The 18,272-nt window shown below is 49.6% G+C and overlaps 1 protein-coding gene and 1 long non-coding RNA gene across 5 annotated transcripts in view; one reads left to right on the plus strand and one right to left on the minus strand.

Moving 5' to 3' along the window:
- DPF2 (double PHD fingers 2) overlaps positions 1–13,686 on the minus strand; it is a 33,439-nt gene extending 19,753 nt beyond the window's left edge. Inside the window, exons 1-5 of one of the 4 annotated variants that reach the window (XM_053277626.1) lie at positions 13,500–13,607; positions 9,091–9,183; positions 7,091–7,251; positions 5,692–5,799; positions 2,340–2,503 (exon numbers count right to left, since the gene is read on the minus strand). In XM_053277626.1, coding sequence (XP_053133601.1) covers positions 2,340–2,503; positions 5,692–5,799; positions 7,091–7,223 — 405 coding nt within the window. In that variant the 5' untranslated portion in view covers positions 7,224–7,251; positions 9,091–9,183; positions 13,500–13,607. Of the gene's footprint in view, positions 1–2,339; positions 2,504–5,691; positions 5,800–7,090; positions 7,252–9,090; positions 9,184–12,889; positions 13,167–13,499 lie in introns of those variants that run through there. The other 3 variants (XM_053277624.1, XM_053277625.1, XM_053277627.1) reach the window with 3 other exon arrangements.
- Positions 13,687–13,715: 29 nt separating this feature from the next.
- LOC128337071 (uncharacterized) lies at positions 13,716–16,408 on the plus strand. The gene is made up of 2 exons (XR_008312172.1): positions 13,716–14,117; positions 15,980–16,408. It is a non-coding gene; the product is annotated as an uncharacterized LOC128337071 (long non-coding RNA).
- Positions 16,409–18,272: the final 1,864 nt, after the last annotated feature.

Raw genomic sequence — 18,272 nt, forward strand, 5'->3', positions numbered from 1 at the left:
AGGCAACGTAATAGCGATGCACGCATCTGAGACAACCGGAATGAAAGAGAAGGGCTCCAAGCCAGACATTTCGTGCCCACGAGCGCTCGGGCCTCCCGCAGCGATGAAAAATCTCCCTCGCACACCCCCCGCTATGCCTTGCTAGATTCTGGAAGCCAACTGCAAGCTCTCTTCTTCAGCGGCCTTACTAGGCTTTCGGAGGCGATGCTGGAAGTTGGCCAAGATCTGGCAGCTCAGCAAGCCAGAAACGATGATGGAAACCAGAGCGTTGCATCCTCACCCCGCAGCAGTTGTTGCACAGCAGACTAAATTCGGCCCAGGGTTGCAAAAGAAGTTCTAACAAGCAAAGGCAACTTCCCTCCTTTTATTGCAGACCAGGAGGACTGAAAAACCTGGAGCAAAGGAGGAGGGGGCAGCAGTGTTCCCACTAACAGAGTCCCCCAGATGCTGTTGATTACAACTCCCATAAGCCCCAAGCAAAAGCTACTGCAGCTGGGGATTCTGGGAGTTGTAGTCAACAGCATCTGGGAATCCCTTTTAGAGGGAACACGGGTGGGCAGCATAAGCTGGGGTGGGAGAAGCAGGTGGATTAAACCGCACATGAGAGTTCAGGAAGTGGCTTTGCTGGAGATCTTACAAGACAGAAGCCACTGGAGAATGTAAGAGGATGTGGCAGGAAGGGGCGGGGCTGTGAGTTTCCTCTATGATCACATCTGGATAAGACAAATGTTTATAGACCGCTTTTCAACCAGCCTTCCCAAAGTGGCTGACAAAACCATAAATCAATATTATTGTAAATCTTTGCTGGTCAATGACCGAATAAACTTATACTGATAAATCAGTAAATAAAATGGCTCCCTATCCCCAAAGGGCTCACAATCTAAAAAAGAAACTTCAAGACAAGCCACCAGCAACAGCCACTGGAGGGACGCTGTGGTGGGGATGGATCGGGCCGGTTGCTCGACCCCTGCTCAAGAAACAGAACCACCACAGGGCACCAGTGCAGAACTTAACACTAGGTGCAGAATTAGGAGAATCCCAGCTCCTTCCTTTTTTGTATTTCATTCATTCATTCATTCATTCGATTTCTATACCGCCCTTCCAAAAATGGCTCAGGGCAGTTTACACCGAGAAATAATAAATAAATAAGATGGACTGCTGTCCCCAAAGGGCTCACAATCTAAAAGAAACATCAGATCGACACCAGCCACTGGAGGTCCTGTGCTGGAGGTGGCTAGGGCCAGTTACTCTCCCCCTGCTAGATAAAGAGAATCACCACATTAAAAGGTGCCACAACCCTGTGGCTGTGGGTGCGTGGAGGGAGGACACTCTGCAGTGGGCAGTAATGCAAGAAACACTCTGACGCTGATGACGGAACAAAGAAAAAGCCCACTAACAATGGTGCCAACGGGGGATACCTAGCTTGATGGTAATACATGTGAAAAGGATCACACGACTATACTCGAACACAAGTTGAATGTGAATCAGCAGAATGCTACAACTGTTTTTTGTTTTTGTTTTAAACTAATACGATTTTAAGCTGAAACAGAACTTCCAAGTCACAAGAAATCATCATTCCACTTTACTCCACGCTAGTCAGACCTAGGGATGTACCGGAACGCGATTCGGAAGCCGAATCGCAGCACGATCCCTTTAAAATCGAGTGCGGACACAGAGGAGAGCAGGTCCATCTGTGATCCTCCACCGCTCACCACCACTGCCGTACTGGTAGTGCTTCCAGAGAGTGCTGCCAACACACGCAGATAGCTAGGTGGAATGCCACCAGTCCTGCAATGGCAGAGAGCTGAGGAGCAGCAGGGATGGAGCAGCTGGGAAAGCCCTCAATTTTAAAGGGATCGTGCCCCGATTCGGCTTCCGAATCGCGTTTCGAGCACATCCCGCGTCAGACCTCATCTAGAGCACTTAATTCTGGGCGCCACAATTCAAGAAGCCCGTAGACAAATTGGAATGGATTCAGAGGAGGGTAATGAAAGTGATCGGGGGTCTGGACAACAATCCGATGAGAAAACTGAAGAAACCGGCGATCTTCAAGGGCAAGGACTCATTTCTGACCCAAAAGGGCAGAAGTGGATCTAAGTTACAGGAGGAGAGGTTCTGGTTGAACATCTAGGAGAAATGCCTTAACAGTAACAGCAGTTTGACAATATAACCAATTACCTAGGGGAGGAGGAACTCCCCCACTGGAGGTCTTCAAGTAGAGACTGGACGGCCATCTGTTGGGGATTCTCTAACTCTGGATTTCCTGCCTCGAGCAAGGGGTTGGATGAGATTGCCTCTACAAGGCCCCCTCCAACTCTAGGATTGTCTCTCTGCCGTACCTTCCGAGCTCGGCTGTTGGCAACGGGGAACTCGCCGAGGCTGTCTTCGTCCGTGCGCGGGTCGGGCAGGCTGCGTTTCTCGAGGGGGTCCGTCCTCAGGAGGGCCTCCAGGCTGCTGCCGTCCTGAGAGATCAAGCCCTCTTTCTTGAGAGTCTGTTCAGTGTCTGCAGAAGGGAAAATCCAGTTGGGGAGCTGGGTTAGTCTGTTGGAGCAAACACAACAAAGAGTCTGGTGGCACCTTAAAGACTCGCAGGTTGACTGCGGAAGAAGCGGTTTCCGGGCCAGAATCCACGACTCTGGCCCACTAGTCCTAAAAATCCGCCACTGTCGTAGAATCCATTCTAGCAGATGTATAGGAGGACCTCGTTAACCGCGGGTCCAGCAGCCATGGTTTCACGTATCCGCGGTTAACGAGGTTAACGTATATGTGGGGAGGAAAGGGCTAAACCCATGTATCCGCGGGTCGGGGGTGGCCGGAAATGACCTCAGAGGAATGACCTCATTTAATTGAAAAAAAAGGGGCAAAAATGGCAATTTTTGGCCACTTTTAGCAGTCCAGGAACCTAACCCCCCGATTCCCATAGACCAAACGGCCCGTTATTTGCAGATTCGCTATCCGTGGATCCGCTATCCGCATTCTCCTGTATGCGGCAGACATGCATGGGTGCAGAGAAGAAGAACTCAGTCTTGTTCTAGTCTGTGCCATTTCTGAAGAAAGGCCAGTAATGCAAGAACAGTGACCACTCACAACACTAATAACTAGTAGTACAATAACCTTTCCTACTTTGCGACCACGGTTAGTTCCTAAAGAAGTTTCAGTTGCAATAGCAAAGCTAGGAAGGTGGTTGGTTTTACAAAGATATATATCACAGACCGTCTGCATTTTATGCGCTTTTGGCGACACTGTTTAAAACGTCTTTCCTCCGAGTCTGCCAACTGTGGGTAACGCCATGCCTTTCACAAAGCAGGCTTTACTCCAGGCAGGCTTTTGCCACAATAAATCTGCTACTCTTTAATGTGCCACAAGTCTTTGTCTTCTGAGGTTTTTCTTGCTGCAAAATCAAAAATGTGGGGAGGGGGACGAGAGAAGTGACTGAACAAAAGCTAAAAACGTAATCCTTTCTCACTAGAGGTGTGCACGAAACGCAATTCAAGCTCTGAATCGCAACATATTCCCCGTACCTTTAGCAGGGAGGAGAGCAGATCCATACCTGCTCCTCCTCTGCTCGCTGCCACAGGAAGTTTGGCGGCACTCAGCCAGCTAAGATCGTGCATCGGCTGTACGTCTCCCAGCTGGCCTCGTGCAACACCAGCACGCACATGGCCTCCGCGCATGTGTGCCAGCCATTTGTGTGGTCAGTGGTGAGCAAAGGAGAAGCAAATGTGGACCTGCTCTTCTCCCTGTTAGACCTGCTCCACCTCCCTCACAGAGACTGTGTCACGATTTGGAGCTCGAATCGCATTTCGTGCACATCTCGACTTTCCACATCTATTTGCCTACAGAGGTACCTCTGTGCGTTTGCCACAGGACGCCTGCGCATTTACAGAGAACCCTGGGGGACGTTCCAGGCACACGCTCAGTTCATGCAGAATGCTGGCAGGGCCTCTTGGCCATGCAAAAATTGAGAACATGCCTTGGAATACACCCAGCACCGTGCTCCTGTTCACACACAGCAAATACAGGAGGCTTGTTCTCAGTGGCTGCTCTAGACTAGACTAGAAGAGGGATCGACTTGAGCCCTCAGAACAGTTCGCTGTTGATCCCGGAGATCCCTTCTCTGCCCAATGCTTGTACATAGCAGAGCAATTCCCGCAGGGCCCATCCAAGCATGAGGGTGGCATGGAGGGCAATTTGCAGAGGGCTCTCTGAAACAAGGAGCCACCCTGTCCCAGAAGACTGGCGAGCCTGGATATTTCCATGCAGAGGCCTCTTTGTTCAGAAAGAAGGCGAGAAGATGGGGGGTTTTAATGGCTTTGTGAACTTGCTGCCGAAAAGCAGTACACAAGAACTAGTGAAACTTAATTTAATTAGGACGTTTTCCGGCTCACTTAAGAACAATCTCATCGACTGTTTCAAGCCTCTGCAATCGAGAAGGAAGAAAAAGTGCTCAAAGGCTGCGAATAATAATAATAATAATAATAATAATAATAATAATAATAATAATAATTCGATTTCTATACCGCCCTTCCAAAAATGGCTCAGGGCGGTTTACATAGAGAAATAATAAATAAATAAGATGGATCCCTGTCCCCAAAGGGCTCACAATCTAAAAGAAACATAAGACAGACACCAACAACAGTCACTGGAAGTACTGTGCTGGGGGTGGAGAGGGCCAGTTGCTCTCCCCCTGCTAAATAAAGAGAATCACGACGGTAAAAGGTGCCTCTTTGCCAAGTTAGCAGGGGGTGCTTGGAATGCAGCAATGTGGATTTGAAGGGAGAGGGAGGGAGAGAGAGAGAGAGCGCACATCAGAGAAAGATGACATTCTACTTTACCTATCTCTGATCACAAAAATGCTTGCTCCAGCAGAAGACTTAGGGGCCACTTCAGACATTCTGGTATAGTCCTCTTACAGTATGACACCAACACAGCATTGGCATAGCCGCCACTGAACTGGGGAGGTGGGACGGGGACGGACGAATGCCACCGGCCACTGGGGGCTACCCGATGCCCCGCCCGCCCCGCTCTAGACACCCAGTCAACAAACAAACCGCTTGCTATCTGGCAGAGGGCGGTGGTGAGCACTTCCGTGTCCCGATTCTGGCCACACTCCCTTGCTGGCATCAGCAGTATATCGACGCAGGGGGGTCTGGCCAGCATCGGGGCACGAACCTGCCCCTCTCCAGGAGCCGAGGCCTTTGTTTCCCAGTCCGGTGTTTCCTTTCCTCTTCCCTCAAGGGAGAGAAAAGAAGCAGCCAGCCAAGGAACTGCTTCGGACTGGGAGAGGGCAACGGCGGGCACGGCCGTGCTCTGGTGACGGCCGCACACCGCACGCAGGCAAGCCTCTGTGTGCACACGGAGCCATCGAACATGGAAGCCTTGCCAATCGCCCCCTCCCCGAGGGAGGCGGTGACCTCCCTACACTTCAGAGCACAGATTTAAAATCACACGCGCACCAGTGCTCCCTAAATCCCAGACGCTGACGACGACAACGCCCAGCATTCTCGGCCAGAGTTAAGCCAAAAGAGATACCCTGTCGTGGGCTCCCGATGACCCACCACCCCTCGGTCAGAAGAGGGTCCCTTCTAACCACGCTGTTTTTCTGCACACTTCCACCCCGCAGCCCAGGGCAACGCCAGCTTGACAGCAGAGAGAAGGCCCGAGGTCCTGGAGGGAGGAGACGAGACGTACCTGGTTTGATGGAAGGGAAGGAGAGCCGCGGATCCTCGGGAGGGTGGGAGCGGCGTTTTTTCCTCCAGCGGCGAGCTGGGTAGGAATAGAGCTGGCCGGACGCCAAACCTGCCAAAGAGATTAAAAAAGGGGGCAGGGGGAGAGCGTCAGAGAAACGGCACTAAACGCCCTGCCTTCGGACTCTAACCGGGAGCCGGTTCCGATGGTCCTGCTTCCAGAGATCAACGGGGCGCCTCTAATTCCATTAAGCGCCATTGCTAGTTGTGACCAAGCGGGGGTTACTTTGTGCTTTCTGGGGGGCGGGGGGGGCTACCCTCAGAAAAGAGATGGCTCCGACGTCCCGTAGTGCCAGGCCTGTGAGACGAGGTCAGCTCTCATCAAACCTAAGCGTGGATCGGGTCAAAGCTGAATACTCCACAGCCCTCCTGACATGGGGCAGGGGCAACCACCCTCTCTGTGCAGTGGGGCGGGGGGGTCCCTTTAAGAGAAACCGAGCTCTCTCCAGCCACAATGCCGAGGCATACAAGAAGAAGCATCGTCCTCCTCAGTACTTCCCCCAGAGGGTTCTATGGAGAAAGCCCGGGGAAGGACAACACTTAAGAACATAAGCCCTGCTGGATCAGGCCCAAGGAAGCCTCTCTAGCCCAGCCTCCTGTTTCACACAGTGGCCCACCAGATGCCCTCGGGGAGCTCACAGGCAAGAGCTGAGGGCAGGCCCTCTCTCCTGCTGTGGCTCCCCTGAAAGTATTCAGATGCATCTTGCCTCGGAGGCTGGAGGTGGCCTTTAGCCCTCAGACTAGATACAGACTTCCCAGTACTCAGTGTCAAGAGTGCACTGGAGCTCAACAGAGCTCTATTCCTCTTAGAAGGGCCCAGAGGCATTGGGCAAAGCCCAGCACTGCATGGAGATCTCTGTGGCTCCCATATCATCAGCATCAGCATCAGGGGTGAAGAAATGTTGGCTCCGTTGATCAGCCAGGCAAAAGAGTTTACTCGTGAGATGGCTCCTCAAGCTATGTTGGCACACTACTCATCAGCACTTTTTCCACTCGTCAGGCAGCATTTTTCACTCGCCACAGACTAGTAGACTAGTGAATTTCTGCAGCCCTGATAATTATTATTATTATTGGCTCAAGCAGCTCCCATGTGAAAAACCGTGCAGATCACGGCTGCGATCCACCCTGGTTGCCTCTGGTCTACACAGCCGACACAGACCCACGCTTCCGGCAACAAGTTAAGGGGTTTCCACAGGTACCTGTCCCAGGACTCAGTCAGGAGCAAGAGAAGCTGCTCTCTGACCAAAATTATGTCCCTGCTGCAAACTGCACCCCAGAAGAAGGCCATGCTGTATCCCCAAGTCCCATATCCCCAAAGGCTGCTAGGAACGTCGGCACCCAACCTGGTCCCCTGTGCCGCTTCTCCATCCAGATGTAGCAGTTACTCTGCGCCACGCCCGTCTGAGAGTCCAGGAACGGCAGTCGGACGCTCCTCTCCGCGCACAGCCGGGCGTTGTAGTTGTGGCACTGCTCCATCGCATCCTTATAATATTGTTCACCAAGGCTGGAAGGAAAGGAAGGGGGGGGGAAAGAGCTTTAGAAAAAGTCTTGCCCTGCTCGGGTGGTTTAGCTGATTTCGGGTTCGCTGCAGCACAGAGTCGTCTCGGACCACCGGCTCCCGAATAAATCAACGCACCTGATGATATGTGCAGGTAGGAGACCTGGTCTTGGGGCAGCACACATGAGTTGTCCCCTTTGCTAAGCAGGGCCCACCCTGGTTTGCATTTGAATGGGAGACTACATGTGTGAGCCCTGTAAGATATTCCCCTTTGGGGATGGGGCCGCTTTGGGAAGAGCACCTGCCTGCTTGCATGCAAAAGGTCCCAAGATTCCCCCGCTGGCGCATCTCCAAAATAAGGCTGAGAGAGACTCCCACCTGCAACCTTGGAGAAGCCTCTGCCGGTCTGTGGAGACCAGGGATTCTCAACGCTGGGTCATCAGATGATATTGGACTTCAACTCCCATAATCCTCAGCCAAAGGCCACTGGGACTGGGGGATTATGGGAGTTGAAGTCCAATATGATCTGGGGACCCAACGTGGAGAATCGTTGGTGTAGACAATACTGAGCCAGATGGACCAAGGGTCCGACTCAGTATAAGGCAGCTTCCTCTGTTCCTATGAGCTCTTTTGGGAGGGCTCTACTCTGCATGCCAAAGCCTCCAACAAGCTCGGTTGTCGTGCACACGGGAGAGGGCCTTTTGTGCAATTGCCCCCAGACTGGCGTCTTTCTTATGTTTCTTTTTTAGACTGTGAGCCCTTTGGGGACAGGCAGCCGGTTAATTCATTAATCAATCACTTTTCCTGTACGTAAACCGCTTTGGGAACTTGGGTTGAAAAGCGGCAGAAACATATTTGTCGTATTTGTATTCTCCTGGCTACCTGGAAGCAGTTGAAGACTACCCTGCTGATAGGAGCTTCATCCCCCTGGTCAGGGGATGGGGACACAGCTCCTCGCTTAGCATGCAGAAGGTCCCAGGTTCGATCCCTGGTAGCATCTCCAAGTAGGGCTGGGAAAAACCCCTGCCTAAAACCTTGAAAAGCTGCTGCCAGTCAGTGTAGCCAATCCTGAACGAGCTGGAGCAATGGTCGGACTCAGTATATGGCTCCCTATGTTCCTCGCTGTGCTGTTTTATGGGTTTGTGCTTTTTTTTTTTTTTTTTGAATGCAGCTTGAATGATTGATTGCTTTAGATGGATTTTATTCTCTCTTATGTTTGAGTTGTACAAAAGGCACTGCAAATTTTCTTTGGATCTAGGAACCAGCCCCCCAAAATCAGGAGCCGGACAATGGGATACTTGACAAAACCACTACAGTGCAGTCTTCCCTCTAACAAGGATTTGAATTCTCTATTAGCCTTCAGGAGAGCCCTTAAAACGTATTTGTTTTTAAATCGGTTTTAATATTTTAACCAAGTTTCAGGGGTTTTTTTAATTGTTGTTTTAAAATGTTTTTTTTAATTGTTAATTGTTGTTATATTGTTTTTTAATTTTTGTTTTAGCTCTTTACTGTTTTAATGGTATGTTTAAATTGTAAACCACCCTGAGCCATTTTGGAAGGGCAGTATAAAAATCAAAACAAACCAAACCAAATCAATAACAGGGATTCCCAGATGTTGTGGACTACAACTCCCATAACCCCCAGCGAAAGGCCACTGCATCTGAGGATGCTGGGAGTTGTAGTCCACAACATCTGGGAGTCCCTGTTAGAAGGAACACTGCTACAGTGATGGACATTGTGGGGAGAAAGGACACATGGATAGAGAACTCTTCATCCACTTTGCAAGTCATGTAATTAGAACAGATAAAGGGAGGCCTGGGGCAAACAAAGATTCAGTAACTCTACCTCTAGATATCCTAGTCTAGGTTCCATGGTTAAATTTCTAGGTGCCATGGCTCCCTGGCACCTGGGATTTGTCAAGCCCTGTGGTACGCCGACCTGCAGTCATTGACAAAAGGTGATACAGAAACGTAAAAAAATAAATACATCTAAGAAGGTGGAAGTCCTCGCTGCAAATAAACCTCATCGGAAGGCTGAAGCTCACCTAGGAGTGCAGATCCGTATCCCCTCTAAGAGGGAATCCCAGATGTTGTTGACTACAACTCCCAAAATCCCCAAGCAAAGGCCATTGCAGCTGGGGATGCTGGGAATTGTAGTCAACAACAGCTGGGAATCCCTGTTAGAGGGAATACGCCAATCCACAAACCAAGCACCAGAGGTAGTAGATGCCACTTCCCTGAATGTAGTTGGTTCACATTCTTAAAAAGCCAACCCCACACTGAGCTATTGTCATATTTAAAATTTAGGGTCCCAGGATCAGAATTCTGGGCAAAGACCTGCTTTCAGGCTTTCATTCCCAAAACAGAGAGGCATTCATGGAGTGGGCATTCTGCATTACTACATCTCATTTTTAGTCTATTAAGACCATGGAAGAAATAAAATATCCAATTCTATTCAATCATCTCATTAGCAAAAAGTATCAGAGGGCATGTTCTCAGAGCACGGGTGGGAGAAAAGAGCACACAGTTTGCATTTTTATTTTCATTCTTCTAGCATCTGACTTGCAGCAAGCAATGAAGTCTCCTTCTTTTAAAAGGCTATAATTACAGTAACTTCAGTGTTTAAATCTTGCCACACAAAGTAGAGGAGAGGAGAAGAGCGGAATAGAAACTTGTGGGCATCGGTTTGCTGGGATGGGGGAGAAATTTATATTCTTGCTGCCAGGAAAGAGGGGGCGAGAGAAAATTAGGCCCAATGTTTTACCAATCCTGCGACAAATATTTATATACCGCTTTTCCACAAAAGTTCCCAAAGCAGTTTACAAACAACAGCACAAACACCCAAACACCGCCCTGTCCCCAAAAGGCTCACAATATCAAAAAGAAACAGAAGACAGACAACAGCAACAGCCACTGGAGGGATGCTGTGCTGGGGACGGATAGGGCCAGTTGCTCTCCCCTCTGCTCAATCAAGAGAATAGCCACTTATAAAAAGGCGCCTCTTTGTCAGGGGAAATGTTTTATATTCATCTTGACATTACAGTACAAGCTGAAACAGCGATGCTGAGCACTGCTGAACTCACCCCTGCTTTCTCTTGACCCTCATTCTACCTGCATTCAGCTAGCAGTGAGCACGGTTTGCAATTTTATACAAGCCCCAGTATTTCGGCGTAGTGAGAAGGCAGCCAAACAGAACTTCCTAACTAATTATACCAAAGCAATGGGGGAAATGACTTGACTAGCAAGCCAGAGGTTGCCGGTTCGAATTCCCGCTGGGATGTTTCCCAGACGATGGGAAACGACTATATCAGGTAGCAGAGATATAGGAAGATGCCGAAAGGCATCATCTCAGACTGCGCGGGAGATGGCCATGGCCAACCCCTCCTGGATTCTACCAAAGACAACCACAGGGCTCTGCGGTCGCCACGAGTCGACGGCACACTTTACCTTAACAGAGAAACAGCAAGTTCTGATGCCCTCTCCTTCACCCTGAAAATATGTCCTGGAGAGACGCATAACCCTCAGGGACATATTTTTGGATGGCACAGAGAGCTTCCGGGCATGGGGAGGGCATCAAAAACTACCGCTTCCTGGCGGCACTGGTGCAGTTGGTGGGGAAGTTCTGTTAGGCTGCTCTCTCACTGCCTCCGGGGTCTAATTTCTCTATCTCCAAATATCTTTTAAAATGTTATGGGGAGGTCCATCTCTCCATTCTACACCCAAGCAATAAAGGCAGAGGGGCTTTCTCTTGTGTTTACCCCTCCACTTTCCAGGGGGTGGGGAGGGCGCGATGGCGGTACAATATCACCCCCTTTCCAACACAGCTTCTTTTAAAACCTGATTTGGCAAGGGCAATATTTTCAGTGCCACCATTCCCTTTACGGGCCAGAGACTTCCCTCTCCCTATTCTCCATAGAAACCTATGAATGGTGCTGTGGGTTTTTATTCCTATTCCACCTCTCCCAGTCACACTTTACCTGCGCTGGGGTTTGGGATGGGTGGGGGACAGATCTCTTTTCTACCATCCCCTTCCTTTGAACATACTTCATTTTTATTCTTTCTCTCTCCTACTTTTGTTTGGGACCAAGCAAAAAGGGACTACCGCCACCACACCCCATTACTGGATTCCTATTTTTAGGGGTCTGCTTTTCCTCTTCTGCCTCCACCTTTTTTCATATGAGATTTGTTGTAAGGGGAGAATGTTTGTTCTCTTCTCTAATGCCTCTTTTAATTGGGGGCGAGGGAGCAGGAAAAAGAAATTCACTCTTATTCTTTCCCCCTGTTTTCTTCCAAGACATCCTCCCACAACCTCTCGGCTCTCTCTTCTCAACACCATGGGAGGAGAGCTGGTCTTGTGGTGGCAAGCATGAATTGCCCCCTTTGCTAAGCAGAGTCTGCCCTGGTTTGCATTTGGATGGGAGACTACATGCGTGAACGCTGTAAGATATTAGTGGGGGGGGGCCTCTGGGAAGAGCATCTGCCCTAAGTTCCCTCCCTGGCAGTATCTCCAAGCTAGGGCTGAGAGAGACTCCTGCCTGCAAGCTTGGAGAAGCCGCTGCCAGCCTGGGTAGACAATACTGAGCTCGATGGACAAGGGTCTGACTCAGTATAAAGCAGCTTCCTGTATTCCTTCTTTCAAAGGGTCAGAGGAACGCACATAATTTCCAAATAGACATTTGGAAGGAACCAGGGCTTTTCAGAGGGCATTCCCTGTCATTCATTTCAGCACATTCCCTAGGCCTAGAGCATCCGCGTGGCATGAAGGAAGTCCCAAGTTTCCCTCCCTGGCAGCATCTCTTAGACAGGGCTGAGAGAGATTCCTGCCTGCAACCCTTGGAGAAGCCGCTGCCAGTCTGGGTAGACAATACTGAGCTAGATGGACCAAGGGTCTGACTCCGTATATGGCAGCTTCCTTTGTCCCACCTCCTCTCTCCCAGTTTTCTTTTTATACATTTTTTAAGAGGAAAGGGTGCCTTTTTTTCTTTCCCGTTCCCTCATTTACAATGCCAGAAGAGGGAGGCACCTTTCTCTCTCACACACACATAACATCTGGGAATCCGTTAGAGGGAACACGGCTTTTATCCCACGAAGCCAGTGTTCCCTATAATAGGGGATTCCCAGTTGTGGTCGACTACAACTCCCAGCACACCCAGCTGCAATGGCTTTCGTTTGGGGGATGCTGGGAGTGGTAGTCCACAACATCTGGAAATCCCTGTTAAAGGGAACCCTGCACGAAACGGCTTTAACTTTCCTCCCCTGTGGAATGGCTTTAACTCAGGCCTGCTCAAAGTAGGCCCCCCCAGCTGTTTGAGGACTACAACTCCCATAATCCCCAGCCACAGCAGCCAACAGCCGAGCCAATATCTGAGGGCCGAAGTTGAGCAGCCCCGTCTTAACGGTTGCTTCTGCTCTGGTTCTGTCCTTGTGGCTTTGAACGGTGTGTGCCACCTAGAGAAAATAGGATAAATTTATATTTATATGTATTCACTTAGTGCGTGCATATACTGCTCCCTACAAAAAGCCCCCCGGGGGGCAGCAAACAAATATAAAGCCAGTATGGTGCAGTGGTTATGATGTGTTCAGAAAACCAAAGAAACTCCAGTTTTTGTCCTAGAAAACCTCATTTTAATTTAAAGTAACCTCACATTAGTTAGGAGCATTGGGACTAGGACCCAGGAGGCCCAAGTTCAAATCCCCATCCAGCCACAAAGCTCACTGGGCAGGCTCCGAGCCAGCCACGTCGCTCTCGGCCGCGTGGCCTACCTCGCAGGGTTGTTGTGAGCAGAAATGCAACCATGATGGGCTCCTCGGGGGAAGGGCAGGATAGAAATGCGGTAAGTAAATCGATAGATATGAATAGATAACTGGGGCGGGGGCCCCTATTGCTCCACATAACCCCTGATTTTTGTATTTTGGGGGGTCTTCCTCTTCCCCACCTTCAAATTTGGGACTCTAATGGAGGGCACTTTTACTCCCCCACCCATTTGTCCCCCACTCCCCCCAATCCAGGGAAGAGCAACGCAATTCTCTCTCTAAGAAAAAGAAAACTGAGTAACTGGAGGCGTGAACAATGAAAAAGGACAAAAAGGCTCAAAGGCCGTCCCCCCCTCTCCTCTTGGTCTCCCCCAAAGCCACAGGCACCCCCGCCAGCAGACTGCCCTCCTGCGCGCGCTCCATCGGGTTCCGGCTATACCATTAGAACCCGGACGGGGGGGGGAGGAAGGGAACGGGGGGTAGAGCGAGAGTCCCACTCACAGTTTCACCACATTCTGTACCACCGCCGCCATCTTTCCCTCCGCCGCCTGGGCCGAGAATGCGGAAGCGCGCATGCGCCGGCTTACCCCGCGCCGGCGCACTTGGTCGGTTTTCTGGCCCGTAAACAGTTCTCCCTGGGCATGCGCAGCCCCTCGCTCACTCTTCCCTCACCACAACCCCCACCCCCGCGCATGACCACTACCCACCATGCGCCGCGAAAGAGCACACGATGCCGCCGCCCGTCTTCCCGCCGCCGTTTCAGTCAAACGTTGAGACGGCGCACGCGCAAAGGAGGGAAGGGCGCCCCGGCTCGGCTGCTCATGGAGCCCTACTGCGCTTGCGTCAAGAGGCTGGCCTTTTTCGTTTCTTTCTTTCTGGTCTCTGAAAAGTTTTTCTTGGGGCGGTTTAGGGGAATGATTTAAAGGAGCGCTTTTGGAACAACTGAAAAATAACCATAGAGCTTGGATAATAGCGGGATCGAGACCCCCATAAGAAGCATTCCCAAGATCAATAAAAATGAGCTAATCCGTTTGTTAAATCCAAAGGATTTAAACACAAAATTAAAACTTGGAAGTAGCGAAACAATATGAGCCATACGATGCACATGCAAAAATAATGGTAATTTATTTTTATTTATTTTTATTTTCGAAGGTGGCTTTGAATTCAGGAGGAAGAGAGACAACATCTCTCTCCCTCTCAACATCCCTTGTCAAAATAATTCAGAAATAGACACCAACTTTCAATTTTATCCCCTCCACCCGCGAAATCAATTTCCCCTTCATTGCACGTATTTGCATAATGAGCATACAAGCAGGACCATCTCCCGCGTGTTGATAGATAATGAATGTAGTTTTCTCGTTGCCAATTGCAGAAGCTATTTGTCTTGAATACCATTCTGAATTCTATGAGTTGCAACTTTACATCAAATGTTGCTTATTAGTACTATTGGCTTCATTTGATCAGGGTGAACCCTTTCCATCCAGCTCTTTATTCAAATTGATCTGGTTTTCCTTACTGGTTTAACTTCTAACTGAGCAAAGAGACACCTTTCAAAGTGCTGATTCTCTTATATTTAGCAGGGGGAGAGCAACCGGCCATATCCATCCCCAGCACAGGATCCTTCCAGTGGCTGTTTTTGGTGTTTATCTTATCTTTCTTTTTTAGATTGTGAGCCCTTTGGGGACAGGGAACCATCTTATTTATTTATTCTTTATTTTTCTATGTAAAGCACTTTGGAAACTTTGTTGAAAAGCAGTATTTAAGTAGGAGGAGGAGCAGTCGTAGTAAAAACAATTTCATGGGAATTCGGTGAAATCTGGAAATTTTTAAACCATGAAAAAAACTCTTTCCAGAGTGGCTTCATCCCCTGAGGGGAATCTTCTCTTCTAGTGCTCACACATCAAGTCTCCCATACATATGCAACCAGGGCAGACCCTGCTTAACTAAGGGAACAAGCTATGCTTGCTACCACAAGACCAGCTTTCCTCTCCAACTTGCCTTGGGGAGACTGCAACTGCGTGGGGAAGAGAAACCGGGGGGGGGGGTTTACATACATACACCCCATGCCACCGCTACCCCCTGGCCTTTGGGGAGGGGGGCAAGGACAGCCCATGCCACCCGCTGGCGACGGGGCCCGACCAGGTTTGGGAGCTGTGTGTGCTCCCAATTTTCAGTGGTGTGAGTGCAAACAAGCAGATGAGAGGAGGGAGAAGTGAATGTGTGGAATCAAGATAGGAGGAAAAGCTAGGTGGTTGCTGACCGCGCATGCGCGGCAGCCATGTTTTGTGCATGCCGACGCCACCACCGTGCGAGGTGGTGATTCAGAGCTCAGCTGGGGCACCTTTAAAAGTGAGGAGAGGAGGTCCGTACCTCCAAACACCCCACGTGCGGTGGCGGCATTGGCACGCGTATGGTCTCTGCACATGCGCGGCGGCCATTTGCGTGGTCAGCAATCACATCACTTTCCCTCCTACCTTGATTCAACACCATCCCTTCTCCCTCCTCTTCCCTAGTCATTTGCACCCACACAACTGAAAACTGGGAGCACACACACAACTCACAAACCTGGATTGGGCACCGTTTCCGATGGTGTGAATGACCTCCTTGCGTTTTGCCATTCGAGATGCGTTCAGCATTGCCCGTCTGCCTGGATCTGCAAGAAGGGAGGGTGGGTAGAAAATGCTGAGCTGTAATGTACACTTGGGAAGCGTATTTGTTAACTTAAGGAGAGGCCTAAGTGCATAGAAAGGAAACTGAGTGCATATATTAACTCTGAATGTTTCCGGTCCTTTGGGTAAAAACAACATTCTTTTGCAAAGAGCAGATCGCTCCATTAGGAATTCATTTCATGCCATGAGTTTTGTGTGGGCCAGCTGCATCCAGACACGAGCAGACACTTTCTTGGCCTATGTAGCGGGGAAATGAAGGATAACTCAATATGGTTTTTTTAATTGTTGATCCTCTTGCTTCACTTTCTTCAGAAACTTCCTTTAAAGAGGATCGATCCTTTGTCACTGGTGAAAATGTAAGAAGAGCCCTGCTGGATCGAACCAAGGATCCATCGATCTACCCCAGTGTCCTGTTTCCAGCAGTGGACAGCCAAACGCCTCCAAAGAAGACGACCAGAAGGGCCTGAAGACCACCCCCTGGCTTGTTTTTCAGCATCCGGTTTTCAGAGGGGACGAATACTCCGACACCAGCATTTAAACAGCTGCCATCGTATAAATTATCAAACAACGTAAACACTTAACGCAGATTTCTTTCATTTCTCACCTGCACTTACATCACTGCCATATTTATTTTGCATGTCTGATTGTATCTATTGAGGTGAACGGTTGACTCCTAACCCTCTCCTCCACTGCCAAACTCTTTTTCCAATCCCCATTAAAAATGTAAGGTTTTAAAATTTGCGTCCTCTCCTCTTCTTGCCGGTTGTGTCCAAGAATTCTCTCTGAGGAATGTGGCAGCCCGGATTGGAAGCTTTCTGCTTCTGAAAAGTCCACATGCAAGAACTAAAGGCAACAGCCTCCTCTCCCATGACCCCCTACATATACGTGTTCTTCCAGTATCTGGGAGTCTCTGAATACTCTTACAAAATGGTTATGGATTATAGCTTTCCTTAGATCATCCTTCTCCAGGAATTTGTCTTAACCCATCCTAGCCAGCCACCAGCTTGTGGCATAACTTAATAACGCCCTGCTTTGAGAAATCTTTGGGCAGGTTCCCACAACCGCCGGGGTAAATGTTGAGCGAAGCCACTTTGAATGACACCCACGGCATTGAGGGGAAAAACCCCTCCCCTCTGCTCTCGGGTTTTGTTTTGGTGCAAGTTCACATGGCATGCCTCCACATTGGCCTTCTAGCCAATGGGGTGGGGGAGATTTCTAAAGCCTATATCTGCATTCCTAAAGACGGTATCCCTCTTATCATGTCCATGATTCTATATCAGTGCCTCTCCCTATTTGCTCCGGCGTTTTCAGAAAAAACTCTCTTAAAACCGGCATTTTAAAAACCTGGAAATACTTTGAGCTAAGCTAGAATTCGGAAGACAAAGCCTGATTTGTGCGTGGAGTGCTTCCAAGGATCTCGAAGGGATTTCGGGGTAAGTTTGGCTGGTGTGTGAATGTGCATACTCTTTTCCGGAGGAGATTCGGGGTAACAGCCCTGTCGGTAAAGCCTCCAGCTAGCCTGGAAGTGGAGGAAATGCCAGAGATACATCTATACCCAAGATCTGGAAGTCGGCAGGAGAATCTCGGGAGAACATCCAGCAGAGTGTGCAGGAGCTGAACATGAGCGGGTTCAGATGTCACACTTGCCGGGACACTTACCCCACTTCCGGACTGCCTGGTGGTCATGCGAATGGACCTTTTGCGTTGGTCTATCCTGAATCTCCTGCCATTCCAATTCTGCCTACCTATGACCCTCTGTGATGATTTCAAAACACCACTGGAGCCCTCTGCTTTTCCATACCAGGCAACTTGACTTGGACATGTATTTAATTCTCTGAGGTCATTCACACAACCAAGAACTGTGTTCTACCCAGGTTTGGGAGCTGTGTGTGCTCCCAGTTTTCGGTTGTGTGGAAGCAAGGTAAGAGGAAAACCTGGGTAGAAGTGATTGTGTGGAAGCAAGGTAGGAGGAGAACCTGGGTAGAAGAGATTGTGTGGAAGCAAGGTAGGAGGAGAACCTGGGTAACCTTTCCTCTTACCTTGCTTCCAATCAATCACTTCCACCCAGGTTCTCCGCTTATTTTGCTTCCACACCATCACTTCTATCCAGGTTTCCCTCCTTGATCTTGACCACCTTTTAGTGAAATTTCCAAATTTTAATATCATAGGAGGAAAGTGGGGCTGCAATGCAATCAAGCGACACAAGTCATTTTGGCAGGGGAGGGGAGACGTGTGAATTTTCTAAAAGTACCTGGTGTGAGTGGGGACGGGGAGGAGGTTGGAGAGGAAAGGAAAGAGTCTTTTTAAATGTATGGAGTGAGATCTGAGGGAGTCCCATGTGGGAGGAGAGCTGGTCTTGAGGGAGCAAGCATTACTCTTTGCTAAGCAGGGTGTACCCTGGTTTGCATTTGAATGAGAGACAACTTCTTTGAGCGCTGTAAGAGCTTCCCTTTAGGGGATGGAGCCACTCTGGGAAGAGAATCTAGGTTCCAAGTTCCCTCCCTGGCAGCATCTCCAAGATAGGGCTGAGAGGGACTCCTGCCTGCAACCTTGGAGAAGCCGCTGCCAGTCTGGGTAGACAATCCTGAGCGAGGTGGACCAAGGG

The sequence above is a fragment of the Hemicordylus capensis genome, chromosome 14 (assembly GCF_027244095.1).
Source record: "Hemicordylus capensis ecotype Gifberg chromosome 14, rHemCap1.1.pri, whole genome shotgun sequence".
Lineage (NCBI taxonomy): Eukaryota > Metazoa > Chordata > Lepidosauria > Squamata > Cordylidae > Hemicordylus > Hemicordylus capensis.